General features: G+C 48.6%; 1 protein-coding gene across 2 annotated transcripts in view; it reads right to left on the bottom strand.

Moving 5' to 3' along the window:
- Positions 1-25,830, bottom strand: part of LOC125750196 (metabotropic glutamate receptor 8-like) — a 122,424-nt gene that overhangs the window by 34,827 nt on the left and 61,767 nt on the right. For both annotated transcript variants that reach the window (XM_049027638.1, XM_049027647.1), the window contains exons 4-6: positions 3,428-3,563; positions 2,873-3,027; positions 2,243-2,380 (exon numbers count right to left, since the gene is read on the bottom strand). In XM_049027638.1, the coding sequence (XP_048883595.1) occupies positions 2,243-2,380; positions 2,873-3,027; positions 3,428-3,563 (429 nt within the window). The remainder of the gene's footprint in view (positions 1-2,242; positions 2,381-2,872; positions 3,028-3,427; positions 3,564-25,830) is intronic.

Below are 25,830 nucleotides of genomic sequence, written 5' to 3' on the forward strand. Positions count from 1 at the left end.
GCTCACGAGCGGCCGTGGACCACAGGGAGCTCTGCTGTTTGTTTTCTAAGCACCATCCAAGAGGCAGGAAGGACACCGCTATGCTTAATGACACAAACAGGAGCCATCTGAGCTCGGGGGAAAGGCACAGTATCCCAGCATGCAGCAGGGCTGACTGCTGAGCTGCTGCAAGACGTGCACATGAACTCACACAAGCGCACGCACACACACACCCACACACAGTCACAGAAATACAGTGATTACACCCACAGAAATATAAATACACACACCTAGCACAAACATACGTATAAACTCACACATACAGAAATACAAGTCACACAGGTCAATGTACACACACACACGCCCACACGCACTCCCACACACACACCCATATACGCACGCCCACACACCCACACACATATACGCACGCTCACACACACGCCCGCACACATATACGCACGCCCACACACACCCACACACATATACGCACGCTCACACACACCCACACACATATACGCACGCTCACACACACACCCACACACATATACGCACGCTCACACACACGCCCGCACACATATACGCACGCCCACACACACCCACACACATATACGCACGCTCACACACACCCACACACATATACGCACGCCCACACACACCCACACACATATATGCACGCTCACACACACGCCCGCACACGTGCCCATATACGCACACCCACAGACACGCCCACACACACACACACACACACACATGCACGCCCACACACATGCACATACCCCCCCACACACACATGCACACTTACACACACGCACACACACACACACATACACGCACCCCCACACACATGCACGGCCACACACACACGCACCCCCACACCCATGCACAGTGCGTACGTTGGCCTGGCGTGCTGCTGACTCTGCCATTTGTCTCTCAGCACCCTCACACTCGGCAGTCGGCCAGGAGAGGTAGAGAGACACCGGCCAGTGAGCGTCAGACGGCACCAAAGCCCCATTTTAACTTGAGAATAAAATCTATTCAGAATGGAGTCACCCCCATACAGGAGTACAGCCCGGTCCATCTGGGAAATACCACCATGGCAGAACTGCCGTCCAGGGCCTTCCGGCCTCCGGGTCCGAACCTGAATGACCCCTGGCTCATAGGTTGCTATTAGATTTATCATGGAAATCAAAGAAATGTTTATTTCCAATTTATTTGCCGAACGTTCCTGCATTGTGGGATTCCTGCATCACAGAGCGTTACCTGCACCTGTGCAGAGGATCTGCAGCCAGAACAGCGTACATCCATGAACCGGGGAAGTGTGAGCACCGCCGCAGCTGGGGGGCGGAACATGGCACAGACACGCCGCCTTCCACGTCAGTAGGCCGGGAGACCCGTGCATGCCGTGACCCCCCTCCCCTGAGCGTGCTGCGTCCATTTGGGATGTGACAGAAGGAGTGGAGGTCCGTCACGCTGCCACAAGCGATCTGCGCGACTCTGGTCCCGCGGTCGGAGTGACTGGGGGGATCGGTCTGGGCGCCAGGGCGGACTCACTCGCACTCTCTAATTATTTTAATTACATGTCAAAAGCGCTCTGCTCAGACGGATGGCAGGCGCCCGTCCCCAGCCCCAGTTCGCATGAAAAAGCTGTCAGTCCGCTTCGTGAAGACTGCCCACGCACACTGGAAACGGTGACAGATTGGCATATCTTTGGTCGCACAGAATGTCACATGTTTCTACCCTAAACCATTACACACGCACATCAAACATCGTCTAACCCCTTTCATAAACCATGATGGGATCTCTGGCTCGGAATTTGCAAGGTTTCAGTTATACATTTACGGAAATTGTGCTCAGTGGTGCTGCCACATCCATCCTGCCCCACTGTGCCCCAGCACCCAACTGTATTCTGTACATCATGTGTTACAGCCCAATACCTGCATGTCTTCAAATCCAACACAGTATCTCTACATAAATATAGTGTAGCCCAGTACCTGCATGTCCTGTATTCTAACACAGTACCTGTCCAACATATATTACAGCCCAATACCTGCATGTCCTGTAATCTAACATAGTACCTGCCCAACATATATTACAGCCCAATACCTGCATGTCCTGTAATCTAACACAGTACCTGAAATCATATATCGTACCCCAGTACCTATATTTCCTTATACTAATACAGTACTTGCACATCATTCAGTGTAGCTAAATACCTGCATTTCCTGTATTCTAACACAGTACATCATTTATTGCAGTGCAGTACCTGTACATTTCTTGGGGCTGCCTGGCCGCTTGCCGTGGGATCCCAACTTACACCCAAAGTTCTCTTCCCAAAATTCGGCAAACCAAACGTTCCTTCTGTTGTTCGACAGGGACCGGCTCCGGAAGTACCTGTCAAAGGCTGGAGGGGCAGGAGTGAATACAGGAGATAGCAAATAAGTAAACAGGTAGCGATTGTTCAGGCACACTTTACTTTCCAGCTTAGCGCCGATAAATTTTTCCAAACGTGAGCTTCCCATTAGCAAATAGCTAAGCCCGATGTTTAATATTCATGATTACCACACCTTCGCTATCACTGTTTTAGCATGCAACATGCTATCAGCTAAAGCTACAGCCACCTGCTACCCACCTGCCTATCAGTGTGCTACAGGCTAAAATTCAGACTTATAGGATCCATTTAATCAATATGTTTGTATTTATGTGTGTAACCCCGTTCAGCGCTCCTTGCTACCTGGGAGGCGGGACGATAAGCTCTAGGGGACTAGGCTTTGTGACTGTGGATAAGGGTAGCATGAGGGCTGACAGTGCTCCAGCAGAGAGCAGGCGCTCCAGGCAGGGTTCGGTGTCCCCTCCACCCTGGGCCAAGATTTTACCCCAGCAGGAGGACTCGTACCGTCCACCGAAGCTCGCTTGGGCAGGATAGTGACTGCGCCCTCAGCCACCCTCTCCTGCTGGATCACCGGGGAGATCTTCGACCCCCAGCTGTCGGATCCCACCCACAGGAAGTGGCCCGTAAGGTTGTTCCGTCTCGCAGCGTCTAGGATGCGCCTGAGAATCAGAGAGGAGTTTGCAGACAGTGAAAAACACGCATGACCTCACAGAAGGGGTCTCGGCCCCGTCTGACGGTGGGGGGGGGGGTGTTATGTAACCGACCCAGTCAAAGATTGGAGGGACAGAAGCTGCCTTGAGGTTCAGGACTTTGCAGAACATTCTTCTTATCTTTCTGTACTCCTGTTTTTAACTCAGCTCTGATTAAGGAAACTCTGCCTGAATCATTTGAACCGAAAGGTGACACATAAGCCTAGACTCTGTGTCGTCCTCGCATGACTTAATGAAAACGCCGCATCCCCAGTCCATGCCGAGCGGCTCTGCATTACGGTGCTGAGGATAAACCGTCGATCTGCTCTTGACTTAATGGCTTCTGGGTGCGGCGAGCGGTGACTCCCACCTGATGTCGTCCTCGTTTGCGAAAGTGATCACGGCGCGTGCGCTGGAGGTCTCCAGCAGCCGGCGGATGATCTTGTCAAACTCTCCCGCCTTCGGCTCCCTGGGGATCTTCACGGACTGCGCGATACATACCCCACCTGCAGGCAGATGGTAAAATAGCAGGGAGAAGGGGAGAGACAACTGTCACAATCGGTGTTTCTTCGGCAATCTCTAGGAATACAGATGAGGAGGCCGGACACAGGGCCGGTGCAGCCGCTGTCCGCTGCCGGGAGATGAACTGGGTTTATATTAGAGTGATATGAGATGCTATCACCTCGCCTAAGGTGTCAGGAATTTTAATGTGCCCCCTAACATATGAAAGCCCCTGCCCATACCCTCCCCCGCCACCTATGGTGCCCTCATCTTTTAATGCATGTCCGCAGCATAAAAGGCCGCCTCCGAGGGGAATGCCCCCCGGCCTCTCCCCTGCTCTCGATCCCACGCAAGATAACATCGACGCAGCGTTTAAATAAACACGATTTGATAAGCCACTTGAGCCGAACGGAACGATCTTGCATTTAATGAGACATAATGGCCCTCCATCTTTTCCTAACCGTCCTATTATGTTATTAGCTTTCCATTCTGACATAAAGGATGATCTTCCTCCCGATCCAATCTCTTTTAGTTACAGCCCATTTAATGAACATCTGCACAGTCTACTCCTCTTGATATGACGACACTCTATCAGCCCGTGTGTTCTTTAAACTAGCACCACGCTAAAGAAAACAAGCTATTATCCCAAATGAAGGACTTCTCTGACTTAATTACAAAAATCCCTGCATATTTCGCTTGCAGCTCCTCATCTCCAAAAGCATCTGAGCTCGAAGTATCATGAATTGTACTGCCAGCGACATCGATCTGCCAGCCGGTGGGATTAGACGAGGATGTACTTGTAGCGATAGCATTAAGGCCCAGTAGTTTTACAGTGAGCCTTGCTGTGATTTCACCTTATGGGAGTATGGCTGAGCCAGAGCTGTGTTGGTGCGCCTCAAGGTGGTGCAGGCATGTGTATAGGGGCGGGGCCACAGGGATACTGACCGCCAGCTGGAAGCTGATTGGCTGACAGAATGCCCCCTCCCCTGTCACTCACCGGTTCAAAACAAATAATTGGTTAATGATGTGGTTAGTCCCCCATATAAATGACGGTCCCTCTTACTCCCCCCACCCTAAAATCACCCCTGGGACGGTGCCTGTTCTGCCAAGGATGGTGAATAATAATAACAGCAAAAGTGACATGCAGGGAAATGACACGTCGAGATAAACGGCAGCCAGACCGCAATCTGCACTAACTGGCAGTTTTTCTTCTTTGCTTGACCCGCACTGTACTGGTCAATCCTGTTTTTTTCTTTTTTCTGAAACAACTTTAGCCGCCTTTAAGGGGGAAATTATGCGTTAGACTCAGTGCGTTACGGTGTTTAAGTGTAGCCACTGCGAAGGTGGAATTGATCCATTAAATCTCTCATTATTTCAATCATCAGCCTTTTATAAAACATAAATTACCCATCAAAAATGTAGGACAGGAAGGGCGAGCTAATGAGCTGAAGGCTGGAGCGTAAATACCTGACATACAGTTACACATATTAGCTCTTTCTTTTTTTAACAATACACTCCAGTTTCAGATATTTATCAGATCTCATTACCACTGAGGGTCAAACACTGCTAGGTATTCTTGGGGTCCGCAGATGGCACCACACAAGGAGTCACCTAAATCCACACTGGAAGTGCTAAAGTTTACGCTTGGTGACGCAATAACACTATAGACCTATAGACTAGAGACCCAGCAGGTAAAACTGATGTGACAGTGACCCGAGCAGGATCCTTAACAGCAAAACGGGCGTCCTTGTCACGAAGACGTGCCGCTCGCCGTGGCTCAGGAGGCACGCAGCTCTGATGCGCCACGCAGACCTGCCATGCAGCTGGCATCATGCTCCGTGTCAGCATTTAATTGCTGAGGAAAGATAACTGCGGTCCAGCAGAAGCAGGAGATCCACCGCGAGCGCCGTTCAATGACGCGTTTGTGCTGCTCATCTCTAACAATTTGATCTTCTCTCCCGGCCGCCTCGAAACACCCAGTGCTGAGCTGAGAGGCGTAGCGAGAAATTCAAGCCTGCTGACAAAATGTTGCCAATATATTTTTAAGAATTCAAAAAATCTGCAGGGGAATCCATGTCCTACCTACCGCACCCATTCAGAGGTGTGATTAGTAACTGGGGCTTTACAAACAGGACTCGGAACAGAGATCATGGTGTCCGGACCTTTTTTGCCCCATTTCAGCTGATCAATCCCTCCCACTGTCATATAAGCAAGGGGGGGGTATCAGGTGTTGGGGGTGAAGCAGAACCGAAACCCAAATGGGGTCCCAGCTGTGAGGCTGAGGGTCACAGCACACTTCAGTCCAGGAAAATAGGATTTCTTTGGGGGGGGGGGGTTTCGGACACCTTTCTGCCTGATGAGTTTCCTCAGAAACTGGCCCAAGCAGCCCCACCCCCACGGTTCCAGCACAGTGGCGCAGAGTGTCCTCCAGGGGGCGAGACCCAAGTGCTATCAATCCACGGGCATCACCAAACGGTTTCCCACCTCCCTGACCGGACGAGCTCGGGTGAAATACAGTGTGGCCTATTTGGGAGTCAGGTATCCAATCGAATTACCCGACAGCACTTAAGAAATACACCTGGGAGACTCTCTCCCCACATTCCCTGGCTCAGGAAAATCATAAAACTCATACACAATCCCAGGTGTGCACGCAGTAAAGTACCACCAGGCATCGCTGAGTCTCTGCTCCAGCGTGTCAAGTATCTCTTTAATAAAAGATATTAAATCATTACAGAAATACTGCAGACTTTCCACACCACTGAATTGATCATCTCTTCATTTTTTTTTAACGATTACTCCAACAGACTGCTGTATTAATATGCCCTGCAATTCTGTCATGGGTAATCAGGGAATAATCATGCACATGAAGAATGGAAAAGGTTTGAGTTCTGGGATCACTGGGGATTCTGGGATCACTGGGGGTTCTGGGATCACTGGGTGTTCTGGGATCACTGGGGGTTCTGGGATCACTGAGAGACACTGGAATATGACCTATACAGTAAGTATTGGGCTATCAAATATTGATTGTGTCACAAAGTCTGAAGAAAATGGATGAACAGACAAAATGCCACTGGGGTGTAAATTTGCTAAAAAAAGTGGGTTTATTAACAGCACATTATTCAATAAGGAAAGAAAAGCCATCAATAAGCTCCCAAATGTATGAGGAAGGGGGCTTTGTCCTTCCCTACCTGTGACCAGCAGCTACACCAGTGCAGGAAATCTACAGCTCAAAGAGAAACGCTTTTTTTTTGGATGACATGAAGGCAGGATTCACTAACATTTACACAGCACGGCCTTGCAGACAGTTCTGTCCATACTCATTTACAGGACATGCCGATCAACGGCACACGGAGACAGTTTGCTCGTGGAACAGATCTATTTTACACACACCGGTGATGTCTTCATTCAGCTGAACTTTCACACACTTTTATGCTTCAATGAATCAGTCCAGATTGAATAACTCATGCCAGCTCGTGACTCAAATTCTGCCTGCACCCCAACTACTGCACACTGCACATGCCAGACATCTTTTCATCTTTAATATAAGATTCTGCTCCATGTCCAGTTGTCCCTGTTAGTGTCATGGTGAGCCTGGAGGTCATCCGAGAAAACTTGGGAATGAGGGCAGGGGAGGATCCAGGGTGAAGCTAGAAATTTTGGGCCTCCAGACAAAATAGCCCCCCACCCTCATCACCTCCACTGGGAGGGTCAATTTGAATAAATACAGGGGGGCATCTGTGTCCCCAGCAAAAAAATTGCCAAGTGGGTTTTTGTCAGGATCGCCGGGTGATCAGGTGAGCGTACAGGCAGGCAAGCAGGCAAGGAGCAGGCAAGCAGGCAAGGAGCAGGCAAGCCTTCGAAGTAGGGGAAAAACGGGGATTTATTAAGGAGCGGGACGAGCAACGAGCACTTACATCCACAAACATCAATGACAGACTAAGGCAAAACAGGGACTGAAATAGACATGACAGAGCAAAACAACAAGGTACAGCTGGGTACGATCAGGGAAGCACACATGGATAATCAGAGGGGCGTGGCACACACGAGGATAATCAGGAGGGCGTGGCACACACGAGGATAATCAGGAGGGCGTGGCACACACGAGGATAATCAGGGGGCGTGGCACACACAAGGATAATCAGGGGGGCGTGGCACACACGAGGATAATCAGGGGGGCGTGGCACACACGAGGATAATCAGGAGGGCGTGGCACACACGAGGATAATCAGGGGGGCGTGGCACACACGAGGATAATCAGGAGGGCGTGGCACACACGAGGATAATCAGGGGGCGTGGCACACACAAGGATAATCAGGGGACGTGGCACACATGAGGATAATCAGGAGGGCGTGGCACACACGAGGATAATCAGGGGGTGTGGCACACACGAGGATAATCAGGGGGGCGTGGCACACACGAGGATAATCAGGAGGGCGTGGCACACACGAGGATAATCAGGGGGGCGTGGCACACACGAGGATAATCAGGAGGGCGTGGCACACACGAGGATAATCAGGGGGGCGTGGCACACACGAGGATAATCAGGAGGGCGTGGCACACACGAGGATAATCAGGGGGCGTGGCACACACAAGGATAATCAGGGGACGTGGCACACATGAGGATAATCAGGAGGGCGTGGCACACACGAGGATAATCAGGGGGTGTGGCACACACGAGGATAATCAGGGGGGCGTGGCACACACGAGGATAATCAGGGGGGAGTGGCACACACGAGGATAATCAGGGGGGCGTGGCACACACGAGGATAATCAGGGGCGTGGCACACACGAGGATAATCAGGGGGGCGTGGCACACACGAGGATCATACAAGTCGTTTTGTGTATAAAAATATTGAAAATTGTGTGGGTGATTCCCAGCCCTTCCTGCTGACTAGGTCACCAAAATGCATAACACGCAACATGGGGAGAGTGTACACACACCACGCAACATGGGGAGAACATGCACGCACCATGCAACATGAGAAGAGAGTGCACAGACGACACACATACAGTCAGAGAAAGAGGTAAGGAGCATGCACTGATTATAGTACGTAAGGAGCGTGCACTGATACAGTGCGTAAGGAGCATGCACTGATACAGTGCGTAAGGAGCATACACTGATTACAGTGCGTAAGGAGCATACACTGATACAGTGCGTAAGGAGCATACACTAATTACAGTATGTAAGGAATGTGCACTAATTAAAGTATGTAAGGAGTGTGCACTGATTACAGTGCGTAAGGAGCATGCACTGATACAGTGCATAAGGAGCATGCACTGATTACAGTGCGTTGCCACACTAACCAAATGACAAACCACCAGGGATGAGAACCTGAGTGCAGCCATGTGGCAGGTGATACCTCAGTGCCAATCCTGCCACCAACCACCACATTATTCCCTGTAAGTTGGAGGACTTCCTTATAGGGCTGGATGTAGATTAACATCATACTCAGGATGAAGCAATTGCGGATTAAGGACCTTGCTCAATGACCCAACAGAGTAGAATCACTCTGGGCATTCAGGGGACTTGTACCAGCAACCATCCAGTTACTGGCACAGATCCCTAGCCTCAGAGCCACCACTCCACCCAGTCAGAGGTGGGATTCAAAGCCTGAAGCCTGGAGTCATGAAGCTACCTACTCAGCCATAAAAAGCTTCCCAAAGAAGTCATTCGGCACAGTGAGCCATTGCTGCGATGTAGAGACCCTCCAAATCACTTCCTGTCATTTCTCCTTTGAATTCCTTGGCGGCAGCACTTAGAATAGCATTTATATTGGCGTTTCGAAATGTGTTCATTATGCTCGTTTTCCCATTTGCACACAAATGAGTTTGCAGCCATGCCGTGTGCAGGTCACCTTAATGTGGTGATGGAGGAAGCAAGGGAAGACACACCTCGCTGCTGCCCTTAAACTGCGGATCCTGGGCCGTATCTGGGGGTTAGGGACCTTTTGTTTTACCTGGACACATGCCAGGAGGACTGCCTCACAGCGGCCGGCATACGATAATGCCATTGGCTGATTGAAACATCTGCCTGCCCCCTACAACCCGTGGCTGGCGGCCCCGCAGGCTGCCACTGGCCGAGAATGACAGCACCCCATCTTCGGTGCGCCAATTATGTGTCACAGAAAGTTTTATGAAGACTAGGGGGGGTGGTGGAGTGGGGAGATCAGGCCCCTCTCTGTCACCTGGTCACCTGACTAGGGGGGGTGGTGGAGTGGGGAGATCAGGCCCCTCTCTGTCACCTGGTCACCTGACTAGGGGGGGTGGTGGAGTGGGGAGATCAGGCCCCTCTCTGTCACCTGGTCACCTGACTAGGGGGGGTGGTGGAGTGGGGAGATCAGGCCCCTCTCTGTCACCTGGTCACCTGACTAGGGGGGGTGGTGGAGTGGGGAGATCAGGCCCCTCTCTGTCACCTGGTCACCTGACTAGGGGGGGTGGTGGAGTGGGGAGATCAGGCCCCTCTCTGTCACCTGGTCACCTGACTAGGGGGGGTGGTGGAGTGGGGAGATCAGGCCCCTCTCTGTCACCTGGTCACCTGACTAGGGGGGGTGGTGGAGTGGGGAGATCAGGCCCCTCTCTGTCACCTGGTCACCTGACTAGGGGGGGTGGTGGAGTGGGGAGATCAGGCCCCTCTCTGTCACCTGGTCACCTGACTAGGGGGGGTGGTGGAGTGGGGAGATCAGGCCCCTCTCTGTCACCTGGTCACCTGACTAGGGGGGGTGGTGGAGTGGAGAGATCAGGACCCTCTCTGTCACCCGGTCACCTGACTAGGGGGGGTGGTGGAGTGGAGAGATCAGGACCCTCTCTGTCACCCGGTCACCTGACTAGGGGGGGTGGTGGAGTGGGGAGATCAGGCCCCTCTCTGTCACCCGGTCACCTGACTAGGGGGGGTGGTGGAGTGGAGAGATCAGGCCCCTCTCTGTCACCTGGTCACCTGACTAGGGGGGGTGGTGGAGTGGGGAGAGGTCAGCTGTTCCGGTGGTGTCACATATATAAAGAATGTTTGTGCCACCATGCTATTCCAAAATACTAACATTATACAGCTTATTGTGCAACATCATACAGGTTACATGTGCCTCAGACCTTCTCTGCAAGCTTCCATAAGTAATAGAAAAACATGAAAAATTCAGAAGCTTGATGAGTAAAGATCATGCAGGGTCACTGCAATAGATATGTATTTTTACGGTAGCAGAGGGCTAATGGTTAAAACCGACAATGAATTTGAGGGTTCTTCCAAATTCATAGGTATTTAATTCTGTCTTCAAAGCCCTGGTAAGAATTTCATTCCTGAGTTTTGTTTTGCTCACTCTTTCCGTTTGCCCTTCACCTGATCCCCAGGAGATGCCTCAGATCTTGTCCCCCCTCCCGTCAGTTTCGCCTTGCCCCTCTTTCCCCAGGATCAGTCTAAGGCTTGTTTTCTCGGCACCGAAAGTGAGACTCCTCTAGCGGCAGAGATTTCTGCCCCTCTGGACCCAATCACAAAGAAATCTGGTGTCAGAAGCTGCCCCTGTGGGCTCGCTAATCCAGGCTGAGCACTGGAACTATGGCTTTGATGTAATCTGCCTCCAACTTCCATGTAATTATTCCCTCGTTCTGTGTACACTTTCTTCCCATCTACACCCTTAAATGCAGCATCAGCACTGCCACCCCCATGACAGGGACCTCCTAACTATTCCCCACCCCCTCTTCCAACCTCATATGTTTTACATTTAATTATTTAATTTGCTCACACTTTCTCCTCTTGGGGGGGGGGGGGGTTCCTCCCATCTCCTGTCCACCAGACTTTGCGGATCAGCAACAATACACTCTCCATGACAACAGGAAATGCCGTGAACACAGAGCATAATCTCACGTAGCAACCTCCACACAACAGACATGGAACTATGTGAAGAGACACACATGGCTGTGTGTTAGCTGACCCTGCTCTTAAAGGGCAGCTCAGATGGCTTAACTATACGTGTGATATTGGCATTTGCTTTACTGAGAAAAGGTCACGACCGTCAGTGGCCCCGAAGTTCCTCAGGATGCCTGTTTTCCAGCTGGCCTCTTCGTAAAACCCGCACCGTCATGCTCACAAAATGCCATCCCGACGTAAACAGCCCCAAGACACCATCATCATGTCTGGGTCTAAATGACATTTGGAAAGACTTTCCTTGGAAATGGAAGGCAGTAACAGTGCGGCACAACTAGATTAAAATCATCTGTTCAAGAACTACGTTCACCACCCTTCTCCCAATGGCTAACATGCATGTTAGGTCAGGTTGGCGTTTCCCAATGGCTAACACGCATATTAGGTCAGGTTAGCGTTTCCCAATGGCTAACACGCATAATAGGTCAGGTTAGCGTTTCCCAATGGCTAACACGCATAATAGGTCAGGTTAGCGTTTCCCAATGGCTAACACGCATAATAGGTCAGGTTAGCGTTTCCCAATGACTAACACGCATATTAGGTCAGGTTAGCGTTTCCCAATGGCTAACACGCATAATAGGTCAGGTTAGCGTTTCCCAATGGCTAACACGCATAATAGGTCAGGTTAGCGTTTCCCAATGACTAACACGCATATTAGGTCAGGTTAGCGTTTCCCAATGGCTAACACGCATAATAGGTCAGGTTAGCGTTTCCCAATGACTAACACGCATAATAGGTCAGGTTAGCGTTTCCCAATGACTAACACGCATATTAGGTCAGGTTAGCGTTTCCCAATGACTAACACGCATATTAGGTCAGGTTAGCGTTTCCCAATGGCTAACACGCATATTAGGTCAGGTTAGCGTTTCCCAATGGCTAACACGCATAATAGGTCAGGTTAGCTTTTCCCAATGGCTAACACGCATAATAGGTCAGGTTAGCGTTTCCCAATGACTAACACGCATATTAGGTCAGGTTAGCGTTTCCCAATGACTAACACGCATAATAGGTCAGGTTAGCGTTTCCCAATGACTAACACGCATATTAGGTCAGGTTAGCGTTTCCCAATGGCTAACACGAATATTAGGTCAGGTTAGCGTTTCCCAATGACTAACACGAATATTAGGTCAGGTTAGCGTTTCCCAATGACTAACACGAATATTAGGTCAGGTTAGCGTTTCCCAATGACTAACACGCATATTAGGTCAGGTTAGCGTTTCCCAATGGCTAACACGCATATTAGGTCAGGTTAGCGTTTCCCAATGGCTAACACGCATAATAGGTCAGGTTAGCGTTTCCCAATGGCTAACACGCATAATAGGTCAGGTTAGCGTTTCCCAATGACTAACACGCATATTAGGTCAGGTTAGCGTTTCCCAATGACTAACACGCATAATAGGTCAGGTTAGCGTTTCCCAATGACTAACACGCATATTAGGTCAGGTTAGCGTTTCCCAATGGCTAACACGCATATTAGGTCAGGTTAGCGTTTCCCAATGGCTAACACGCATAATAGGTCAGGTTAGCGTTTCCCAATGGCTAACACGCATATTAGGTCAGGTTAGCGTTTCCCAATGGCTAACACGCATATTAGGTCAGGTTAGCGTTTCCCAATGGCTAACACGCATATTAGGTCAGGTTAGCGTTTCCCAATGGCTAACACGCATAATAGGTCAGGTTAGTGTTTCCCAATGGCTAACACATATTAGTTGTGGTTAGTGGTTTCAGCTGAACTGTTGTGTTATGGTCACATATAATACGTAAGTTATATACCCCTGCTCCACTGACACTGTTTTATATGGAAGATAAAAAGAAGATTATATATTTCCCTACCCAGGCATATAATACCCAGATACCCAAACCGCAAACACATTAGAACAGACAGACAGACAGGCAAGAAGGCAGAAGGATGAACAGGCAGACAGATAACCAGATAGACTGGCAGACAGATAGATGGACAAGCAAGTAGGCAGACAGACAAATGGCTGGACAGGCAGGCAGACAGAGAGACAGACAGACAGGTAGGCAGACAGACAGAGAGACAGCTAGACAGGCAGATGGACAGACATACAGTTAGACAGCTAGGCAGACAGAGAGACAGTTGAACAGGCAGACAGACAGATAGGTAGACAGAGATACAGACATGCAGAGACAGGAGGGAAGACACAGAAAGACAGCTGGGCAGACAGACGGACAGGTAGGCAGACAGAGAGCTGACTGCACAGGCAGACAGGTATACTGACGGACAGACAGAGAGAGAGAGCTGGACAGGCAGACAGACATGCAGTTAGAATGGTAGTCAGACAGATAGACAGTTACACAGGCAGACAGACAGAAAGGTAGGCAGAGACACAGACATGCAGGCAGACAGACAGAGAGATGGTTCCACAGGCAGACATGCAGACAGAAAGACATGTAGGCAGACAGACAGAGAGACGGCTGCACAGACAGACAGAGAGACATGCAGACGGATGGGTAGGCAGACAGAGAGACAGATGGACAGGCAGACAGAGAGGTAGACAGACATTGGGACAGAGTTAAACAAGCAGACATACAGATGGACAGGCAGGCAGACAAGTACACGGACAGACAGGCAAACAGACAGACAGGCAGAGAGGCAGACAGACAGGCAGGCAGACAGAGAGAAGAATAGACAGGCTGGCAGACAGACAGACGGAAAGGCAGACAGGAAAAGTATCTGCAGTGAGACGAGCCTTGGCAGAGCAGGGCTGCAAAGTGCATCATAGTGTGGAGCCCATTTTATTCTGTTTGAAGTGCTGATGACTGGGAGTTTCTGCTGGCTTTTGTCAGCAAGTAAATTGTCATATGAGAGAAACACAACAACATCTCTGCATCACACCAAGATGGAAAATATGAGCACAATCCATCTGTCAGGGAAAACCAAGGATCCTTTGATTAGATATTCCCAGGAAGCAATTCATTACCTATTTCATATATTATAAATCTCGCATAGTAATTTTTGTCTGTAAGCTATTATAAAAACGCTGCCTTTTCAGATTTTATTTTTTTACCTTTTGTGATTATGGTAAAATACCACCTCTCAGCCTGGCCATCTGCACGTGCCATTATTTAAAAAAAAAATAGCTGAGAACGGAGACGATTCTGCAAACCCAATTGAGTCTTGGTGAGGTCTGTAATGTAAACAGCCTCCTGCGGCACTTTTTCAAAATAAAATGAGTGCGGCAAAGAGGGAACGCCCTGCCTTCGATATTCTCCCGTTAAAAACAGCAGTGGTGAGTCTAGCACACGCCTCAATACACGTAACACAGAGTCAAAACCCTTCACCGGAGTCATAGCATACGGCGAGTCTGAACGCTCATGTCATCTCGATCCTCCCCAGAAACATTTGCCATTTAAACAGGCAGATCGATCTTCGAGACTTCAGCACACCGAAGAAGGTCACTCATTATCCAGGCAGATCTTCTCAAAGCTGCAATCTCACACAACCACCAAACCATCTAGGATATTTCATTCTGTAGTCTTCATAGTAGCGGGTTTATATATACAGTCTGTAAACCATGGATAATGTTGCACTTCCAAAGAAGGTTCTGTACCCGATAGCCGGTAGGTATCAGATGTCCAGTTACGTTGCACTTTCTGCTCATTAGCTTCTTGCTTTGTTAGAGTTGCTCCTGCTTCAGTACTGCTTACACTGTACCTGGGCATTTACTGGAAACTCAGCCTTACTGCACTTACGCCTAGCTGACTCCCCCACAGTCATGTGTTTGTAATATGCAACACTTGTACGTCACTTTGGACAAAAACATCTGTTAAGTAAAAATAAATGCGAAATAATATAAATAAAATGTAAATGTACAAAAAAGTCATAGATGTGTTCAGGAGACACTAAGCGAAATACATCAGTGCATCTTTGTGACGGCTCACTGTCACAGTTTTTAGAGGCTGTCTTACGAAACGCTGCTAAACTATCACATTTCATCATTCTAGGTGGCAGAATTGCTGTTAATCTAAGAGCGGCATCACTCATCACAATTTCAAGCGAAAGCTCCACACTCAGAATAAGTGTGAAAGCAGAATCGGGCTCAAAAATATAACAGGCTGTGGCCAGACAAAACGGCCAATCGGTGTCGCCCCAGAAAGAAATAATAAATCACCAATTTAAAACCGGCGACTAGGAATGGCCATGAGCCAATAGCAAGAGGCATCACCATGGAGGCTCTGCAGCTCCTCAGGCAACATCACAGAGGCTCTGCAGCTCTCCAGGCATCGCCATGGAGGCCAAAGCTCCCAAGGATTCGCCACGGAGGCCATAGTTCCCGAGGATTTGCCACGGAGGCCATCGTTCCCGAGGATTTGCCACGGAGGCCATAGTTCCCGAGGATTGGCCACGGAGGCCATAGTTCCCGAGGATTTGCTATGGAGGCCGCAAGATGCAGTTCCATGGGCTGTACTCTGGCTCAACACTGCAGACTGACAGAGATCGGAGCTGTACACAGCAGCTCTGCGCCTCACTGGCTTTCCACGAAAAATTACCTGATAAGGTGCATCAGGCTGATCTCTCACATTGTATTACTTCTATAATTTGTTTTCTCTTTGCTTAGTCACCACACAACGCCCCCCCCCCCCGCCCCCCCACACCAATGTACAATGGCTGTTATGATACCGGTTCATTCCTGACTCAAGCAGCGGCTCCTCCTCCAGTTTAGGAGGCTCTGACTTCCATCACGGCCTTGCTGCTGGTATCCCACTTCAACAAAAAGGAGCAATGAAAAAACACCAGGCCCCCCACAGCCACAGAATCAGAGTTGAAAATGGATGGATGGATGGATGGATGGATGGATGATGGAGAACATGGTGAAACATTTTCAAGATCAGCAACCACAGTTGTTTTTGAGTTATGTGAGACATATTTCATGATATTTCCGAATGACTGAAAACCAAAATTTCCTAAATCTCAGACGATACTGGCAGTTACTATTCTGTACCTTTAAACCCTCCACGGACAGCTGAAGTCCAGTCCAGTGCTTCCCTTAATTACTTCTTATCTTAATAAGTTTGGGCCCCTTCTAAAGTGATGAACTGCTCTAGTCCGCTAATGGACCCGCAGATCCTACAAAGCACGTCCTTTGATCTGTGGGAAATTCACATCTGTCTTGAAACTGCACATTTTGAGGCAATATCTTATTCGCACCCCTGAGCTTTTTGAACTCAATATAATTCAATATGATCCTCGGAGCGAATGAAATTGTACGTATATTTCAGCGGAATCACTTGCTTACCAATTTGCAATGCTCAAAGCAGCTCGTCATTCTGAGCAAACCCTGGGTCATAAAAACACGATTACATGTAAAGTGAAGAATGATATTATGAGAAATATTGAAATAATGCCACTATTTCCATGAATAACATTAGGTTTTACTCCAAGCGTCCATCGGCTGAGCTTTGCACAGCTTATGCTAGGAATCAGTCTTAGGGAATCATCTAGACTGTTGTTGCTGTATAACACTGACCCCCCCACCCTTCTCTGGTGGGTTATCTTCTTCAACCAGATGGCCCCGTGCATCTTTTTAAAAAGAAAGCAAGCTGATTTTCAACCATAAAACTGAACGAGGAAATTAAACATTGAGTTGCTTTCTTGCAGGGTTCTCGCCACCATCAGTTGGCCCGTACTGATGGGGGGACTCCAGGGACAGAGAGGAATGGGAGGTGTGGTTCCCACTAAGGCTCAGGCATCGGAAAGCTGACCCACAGGAAACATCCTGTAAGTGTCGGGACTTGAGCTCCTGAGCACGTTCCACTGTCATCTGTGTTCCTCACACACGTTCCTCTGAGAATGCTCAACTTAGGAATGTCCTCTGAAGTATTACCCACAACACAGACCAATAACTGGAGTAACTCAACTTCAGAATAAGTGGACATGTGCCTCAAACAATAAGTAATATAAAAACCACTACTGATATTTTACGTTTATTGTTATTGAATGGGCAGATATTCTTCCCCAATGTAAACCACAGGTGACTACAATAAAGCGCCTTAATCATAAGCATTGAATCATTAGTATATGACTGCTGAGGAACACCTTTGAAAATGAGTAAACGAAATACATGTTATTCTTCAAACCGGCAGGTGTACTGTACAGTTTCTGTAAGCACTGGCAGTGAGACGACTCACCAAGGGCACTTCAGAGACGCCCCTAAGCAGCATGCATTGAGCTGTGGGGGGAATTCAGGACAAACACAATTACCATACACATTACGCTTAAAAAACACGGGACTGGAAGTCAGAGGCCACATCGGCAGCCACTGGGTATGCAGAAGCTGATATTTCTGAAACCTAAAACGGGAATCATTGTCGATTTAGCATGAGGCTAAAATAAATTCAGCTATCACAAGTAGTATTACCATCACTCACATTTTCAAAATCAACAACTAATTTGCATTTTCCTGCCCTCCAACCTATTAGATTCATTTTCAGATTCTGGCCAATGATTTGGCTTTTTCCATTCCAAGGCATCCCTGTAAATGACACGAACTTTAAAGGTACTGCTGCACTTAACAATTTAACTACTTCATTTCAGGCTGATTAGCAATGTATTTAACCTGCCCTAAAGAGCAGGAGGCTCATTAAAGCAATTACCTCCATTTATGAGGTTCACGCGAAAACCATTAGAGTACTTTTTTGCACTGAAAATCCCACAAAAATACAAAAATAATTAGAGCTAATGAAGACAGTGAAATCGATTTTTTGTTTTAATTAATCAAACACCAGTTTTAAATGACAGATAATTGCAACAAAAAACAATGAATAATCAACGCAGGCTAATTAAAATTCTAGGCTTTAAGAACACCGGACGTACATAGGCAATTGTAGTGTTTTCTCTGGTGCCCAATTAAATTAGTGTTCCCATTTTTCACTTTTACATCATAATTATCATCGACGTTATTGCCATAATGTGAAGCCCGTCGTTATTAAAGTCTTGTCGGTTAAATTGACTCGCTTTTTCCCTGCATTGTGTGGCTGTGAATTGTGGAGAACAAAGGAGTTACTGTGAAAGAAAGAGAGAGAGATAAAAAGCATGCGGCGAAAGAGGACATGGAAGGAATTCAAGGTGCAGAAGTTAATTTGCCTATGAATGATTTAACGAGCCCCACGAAGTCTTCATAAATGTTATGACACGCCGGCGCACTGACGGGCTTCCTCCTGAACGCGGACCCGCGCTTCGCCTGCGCATCCAGCGGAGGGAGATTAATGGTGCTTGACACGCAGCAGGCTAATTCGTCTAGATGTTTTAAAAACATTTGCGAGACGAATGGCCAAAGCACATTACTGAACAGCCCGGGTGCCACAGGGCCAAACTCTGTTGGCTGAAGCATTTATAGCGAGCACAATAGCCGCCATATTACAGTCAGAGATGCTGGACATTTAGCACCCGAACGACGCGCCGTCCAGGTTTACTTAAGACTCTTAGCACTTCCTTTGTGGTTACTGAGACATTAAGCCATTGTGTAATTGCAGTGCCATGGCGAGTCAGTGGGTCGCACTAGGCCCTGCAGCCTGCAGAGTAGGGGGGTTCCATTCCACATCAGGCTGCTCCCCCTTGTTTGTGTGAGTTAATGCTGTGGCTTTGGTCAATCGGCGCATCTGGACAAAGCATGCCCTGCAGCCAGGGGTAATTCTAGTACTTTTGTAGCTGGTGAGCATAAGAAGGACCAATCTTATCATTAGCCGATGATAAGGTTTACTTCAGTGAGTGACAGGTAATGGGGGACTCCACGGGCCAATCAGTTTCCAGTATACTCCCCCATGTAGGCCATTACTCGCAGCGGACAGGCATTGCATCCGGAGCATCCCCCGGTTCATGCAGTGTGATATTCCCAACATGATTCCTCAAGTCGCTAAATGCCACAGGAATCAAGGAGGGTTTTCCGTCGTGTCATCTCACGAGCCGGGGAGCTTTGCGATCATCAGGCAAGCGATCCGGAAGATTCTCCATCCGTGGGGTTGACATTGCTCTTCATAAGCTGCCTGTCTGCCCCCCTCTTGTGGAGGCAGGATCTCCGCCACGCTTGGGCACCCACCCGCCCGCTGTGAGCAGTGAGCCCTGCCTTCTACCTGCATGGACCACTCTCCCTGACTCACAGATCAGAGGGGGAGGAGACCTCGTGCAAACAGTGTGAGTGATTTATTCCAGGGAGAGTCATCAATGTGCCAAACATGAATATCTACAAGTAGCTGCCCCTCCATCCTTTTCAAAGCCCCTTGTTTACTCAATGGCCACATCTGAGGTTGTTCCCACTTGTCCTTGATCAGAGGTTGTTCATTTGTTTATATGAATAATGGGGTTTAAACCCAAAGCCTTACAACCCACACAAACATTTCAGGCATTTCATTTTTTCCGCTCATTACACTTTATAATTTTACCTTCTCTAATATCAAGAGACCCCTGCACAAAGCCTTCTGACATTTACCACCCTGCCAAATGAATGCCTGTCAGCGTACGTTGCCTGGTGCAGAAATCTGGCTCAAGGTTCTCAGAATGCTGTCGTGCTGTGACTTGGGGCCGGTTTTAATAATCGTTTGCAAATGTGGCGACAAAAAAATGTATGAGACCGGCTGCCCTGAACGTGCGGTTCGGCGAAATGTAGCAGCAGGCTGATAATAGCAGAAGAGCTTAACGGACAATAATCAGAGAGGAATGAGACGGGCTGCATTGGCATCAGTCTGCTACAAGCATGCTTAGCAATACCAGCCGGGTGCGTGAGCTTGGGCCTGAAAAGACCACAGCCATCTGATTATCAGCATATAAACTCGACTCTCATCCCTTTTATTATGTGCAGAAATGAAACTCGCAAACTGTATGAAAATAACAAGCAAAAAAAGCAACATCTACTATAACACAAAAGTAGTCACAAACAGGAAGTGTTGGTCTCACTCTCTACATGTCTGCAAATGACATCATCAGGAAGGTGTTTTGGCTGGAGGGTGTATAGAATCCCTTAAGTCACTGTGATGTACGCAAGTTGCTTATATTATTATCAGTTAATTGGTCCAGAGACTCTTTTGTTATGTTGCAGTCAAAATACTGAGTCACAGTCTGGTTGGTTGTGATGCAGCGGGGAACGGTGAATGGAACTACAGACACAGAGGTGTCCTGCAGTGACTATCTATGTGAAGTCACTGCAGAACACTGGCCTCTGCTCTGAAATAGACGGGAGGGCATAGCACGCAAGATTAAATAAAAACAGCGGTCAGAAGGGAAGATAGGTCCTTGATTTACTAGCCCGACGACAGCTGCGTTATCACTTTCGGTGTCTGTGGCTGTTGTCAGGAGCAAGCTGATGTGTTTCAGTAACACCCTGTAGCAGCACACTCACGGTATACACTGCTATCTCAGCACAAGCATCGCCGAAGCCTTTTCCACTGCCACATGCTGGGTGACTCACTTCCTGTTTCCTTTTATTTTCTGATTGTGTCTTTTGCTTTTTGTCCTGCTATTTTGGCAAGTGTGTCCTGTTTAATTGCTGTAACAGAAGCTCCGGCAAAGCTTATTATTATGTTGTTTTTCTCTCTGGAAAATCTACACATTGGCTTAGCGCTCCATTAAATAGCTAAGCAGGGCTCAGATCGATGCCGGCATGAACCGGAAAGAATATACAGTGTGGCACTAGAGGAATAAGCCTCCATAATTAATGACGATTCCCCTGGCGTTTGTGCTCAGTCATACAAGGGTTTTGTCAGTTATTTAACCCCAATTATGCTCCAGAAATGGGTTTGGAGGGAAAAATACATTTTCAGGACTGTTTACTCCAGTAATTAATGACTTTGCAGAGTAGCTAACGTTCACTCGTTATTGTCTGAATGCAGCAGTTTCTCACAGAGATAATGAGCTGCAGGAGGGAATTTCTGAGGCGCGGGAAACGTGCTTAGTGGCGATGGGCCGGTGGATGCAGCCTGACGGGAGCACGGCAGCAGGGAGTGTAAGCGGAAACAGAGAGAACAAGTTCATTACGGCTAGCCTGGGGGATTTCACCACGGCTGTTTACAGAACAAACGGCAAATAAACTGAACAAACGCAACAAAACTGCAGGAGATCCATTCAGAGACATCTGAGAGTTTCACAGTTTTCTAAGTCCAACGTGAAAGATTGTAGCTTTTGGTCTTTACTCACAGCAACTGACTTATCTGCACTTCCTCGCATTTAAACAGCAGCTGAAGCCGTTTTCACGCTTGAACCCTGGACATTGGAGTTGCCCTTTCACACAGGTGGCACACAAGCAGAAACAGTCACATAGACTACAAATACTCCGGCTGGTTTAGCCGAAGGTGGTGCTCGGCTAGAGCATGCAGAAGGCGAGGCATCTTGCAAGAAGTACGCTGCGGAAATCGCTGTTTTATTGACGGCACTACTGGCTGAAGGTCCCGGATCCAGCCGCCTCTCCAGTTAGCCATGTCTGATGGGGTCTTCTTAGCATAAATGACGCTTCTTCCTCGGCCTCGGATGATTCCACTCTTCCGCTTTCGCATCACTTGGATGATAGGAACTCCTCATGAGCACGGACATTCGCTGGTGGGGAATTCTCCAGAACCCGCTCCATTCATTACCCAGACTTTGTACTGGGGAGCTAACAGGCTAAAATGCGTTTAAAGTCTGACACGACGTCTGCGGTCACACATACAGCCCCTCTGGGTATCTAAAGGTTCAGGGTGGCACTGCGTGTCTGAAAGGGACTTAAGGGAAAAAGGAAACAGAAACATATCACTGCCTAAGATCATGGATCCCCACTCACACAGAATTAAATAGGTCTCACATCAAAAAGTTACGATAAAACTGTACAATCACACAGATTCTTTTAAAGTCACTTTACAGCGGAAAAATTGTCGTAATATTTTGGCCAACCTTAATATGTGATTTTGCATCATATTTGAGTCACGTGCATGAAAAGCCTCTAAGATTTTCTGCAACGTTTTCTTACATAATAGGAAAAAAGCACACACTCAGAAATCATACCTGGTGCGACTGGTGTGGCTGGTGCGACTGGTGTGGCTGGAATGGCTGGTGTGGCACTTTCAACTGGAAGAAATAGGTAGGCTGTGTCGTGTGGCAGCCCCTGACAGTTGCGGGCCCCTATAAAGACCTGGGCCCCCTGAATCTGCCAGGGTATTCTGCCCCAAAGAGCCAGAAAAATTTGGCGACATGATCTCAGCACTCGGACGCGGCCTCTGACGCACCTCCAACCCACAAGTGAGGGCATCTCTCACAGCCCACTGATTCCTGTGAAGCTCCGCGAAGCACTGAGAACAGCTCATCTCGCCAGCCCAAGGGCTCCTAGATGCTAAACAGCATGGAAATTGAGCAATCTAAGGAAGAAGATGAGCCTGTGCCGGCGTAGCAGAAAGCGGCCGCCCACACGGGACGCAGGGGAGGAGTCCTGGGGGCGGGGCTTCAGGAGAGGCGGGGCTAACACCACACGGGACGCAGGGGAGGAGTCCTGGGGGCGGGGCTTCAGGAGAGGCGGGGCTAACACCACACGGGACGCAGGGGAGGAGTCCTGGGGGCGGGGCTTCAGGAGAGGCGGGGCTAACACCACACGGGAGATTTGCCAGGGTGTTACTTTATATGTGGTTTTTGTTTTCATCTCTGGGAAAGGGGCTTCTTTTCTTGTGACTTTGCCCTGTGACTAAAGTGGTGGTGTGTGCCACTGAAGGCAATTCCAAGATATCACCTTTAGGGAAGCTCAACCCGGGGGTGGCATGGTGGTGCAGTGGTTAGCACTGTTGCCTCACACCTCTCAGACCCAGGTTCGAGTCTCCGCCTGGGTCACATGTGTGGAGTTTGCATGTTCTCCCCATGTCGTCGTGGGGTTTCCTCCGGGTACTCCGGTTTCCCCCCACAGTCCAAAAACATGCTGAGGCTAATTGGACTTGCTAAATTCCCCGTAGGTGTGCATGTGTGAGTGAATGGTGTGTGAGTGTGCCCTGCGATGGGCTGGCACCCCATCCTGGGTTGTTCCCTGCCTCGTGCCCATTGCTTCTGGGATAGGCTCCGGACCCCCCGCGACCCAGTAGGATAAGTGGTTTGGAAAATGGATGGATGGAAGCTCAACCCCCCAATACTCAGCCCTCAAATATGGAACACCAGTCTAAAGTCTGCCAAGTTGGTGGGGTTCTCCCACAATAATATTTGTTGAATTGTTGTAAGAAACTTCTATGAAAATCGCTACATGGTTTTAGAAAATTATCTCGGGGGGGCAAAAAACAAGGGGGCCTCCATAGGATCTAGTGGCGTGGGGTATGGCTCACACACTGCCAGTAGTTGCTTGCATTCCGAGCCGAGCAGAGTGGTGTGCACACCCCCGCGCTCCACTGAATGTGGTACGATCTAGCGATTCATAAAAATGAAGTACAAAGAAATGCGTCGCGGGACACGGTAGTTGGAGAACAGGGCAGCCAGCACACGGCCCCTGATGAGGATATTTACAGGGTGTGAAGGTTAAAATGCAGCGTTGCTCACCCGCCATTACCCCCAGCATGTAACTGAGTCATCCGGACTACAGGGGTCAGCGAAGAGCCACAGCATGAAACCAGAGCGTGACTCTCAGTTACACAACTCCAGCCCCATGTTCCACGCTCGTTTCCATATGCAGAGTCTGGGTAATCTGCCAGTCTTCATTCCCAATACAAATGTAGCATTAGCCACTAAAGGAATTGGGAGATCATACCTGACTTATTCCGATTAGCTAAGACATTGTACCTGGGGGAGCAGGCTTACTATAGAGCTCTTTATCCACAGAAACTGGCTAGCTCTAGAAAGTGGCTAATTAGAAAACCTTCTGACCGCTAATGGGAGGTTCTCGCTAACTGGCTCAGCCTCTGGGCCATCTTTCTGGCCCGGCAGGACCCCACCAGCTGGAGAAGCGGGGTGAATTCGGCAGGCTGCCTTAAATGCTGCCGCTGTGGTGTGTCAGCGTAGGAGGCTGCTCGCAGGCAGAAAGCCCCCTCCTTCCCGGGGCCCTTCCTGGGGAGTTCCCCATGGGTATTTAAAATAGAAAGCAGACTCTCAGCAGTCAGGCCACCACCAGGCTCACCTTTAAACTGTTACAAAGCACATTTTTCCTCATTAGTGTTTCTCATAATTGGAGGACTGTTTCCATGGTAATGCTCAGAGATGGAAAGTTCAGGACCAGAAAGTACAAATCAAGACCAAGGTTTTGTTTCAACCAACCAGTTTAGTGACTCATTATACTTAACTTTCTGGACCTGAAGATTCCACCAGTGGAAACGCTGCTGCCTCACGCCTCCAGCTCTGCATGTGCAAGATCTCCCATGTCCTCCCATGTTTCCATGTGGGATTCTTCGGGTTTCATCCCATCAAACTTCCACTGACGACTGTGTAATTCTAACTCTCTTAACCTGTAACTGCAATGCACTGCTGCTTTGCTCTGCATTTACCACCTTGCGCCCGGTGATTCTTATTGGCTGACCTTTGACCTTCATATAGTCTAAGGCCCAATGCTCTCTGCATCCCCTGTGCTACTGCATAGGAGGTGGATACTCTCCCCGTGTTCTTCGTTAGCACAAGTTTCTTTAATGACAAAATGAAAGGCTATGAAAATAGCCTCAAACGTTTGGAGACATACTCAGTTCAAGCAACTATGTATAGTTCAGAAATGAGGACTTCCTCCAATTTCTAAGGCATATCAGTTGAGTATCTTCTAAGTTAGGTCTTGGTACAGCCTTAAAGTACATTTCTTCTTTTCTCTTTTCCTTTATTTGATTCTGTTCCTTTGTTCTGGGATCTATGACCTGTGCTGGTAGGTCATGCTTGCTTAGAGTGAGGCCAAATTATATCATGAAATTATGAAAATATATGGTTTTCACGGTTAGCATTGAAGTCTGCATTTAATACTACTTAAAAGACACTTCCATCTTTGCACTACATAATATACTCTACACAACAGAATAAAGCTAGATCTGTGAAAATGATCAGCTTAAAAGTATATAAAAACCCAGGATGTATCATGTGATATCAACTCCATGAATGGTTACATGTCCGAAGCAGCATACCCTGGCTGATTTTGTCCCTCGAGGCAGACGATTCTGCTCAGGCTCAGCGATAGCACCCCCTACAGCTGAAGTCGGGTCTCTTCCCAAATGCAAGACGTAAGAGCTGAAGGCAGCGGGAGTGAATTACCACAGATCATCTTAGAGCTCGTGAGGGGAATCTGCTGCCTCCCGCCGGAGTCCGGGATCTGGGCCGATTAGACCACTGGGGTTCTGTTATATGACGAGTCTCACTGCAGGCCGCTCCCTGCTCTTTGACATTTCATTCCAAAAACCACTCATTTTGTTTTATCGTACTGAGAGGCAACAGGCCACGGAGG

Source organism: Brienomyrus brachyistius, chromosome 1, assembly GCF_023856365.1.
Source record: "Brienomyrus brachyistius isolate T26 chromosome 1, BBRACH_0.4, whole genome shotgun sequence".
NCBI lineage: Eukaryota > Metazoa > Chordata > Actinopteri > Osteoglossiformes > Mormyridae > Brienomyrus > Brienomyrus brachyistius.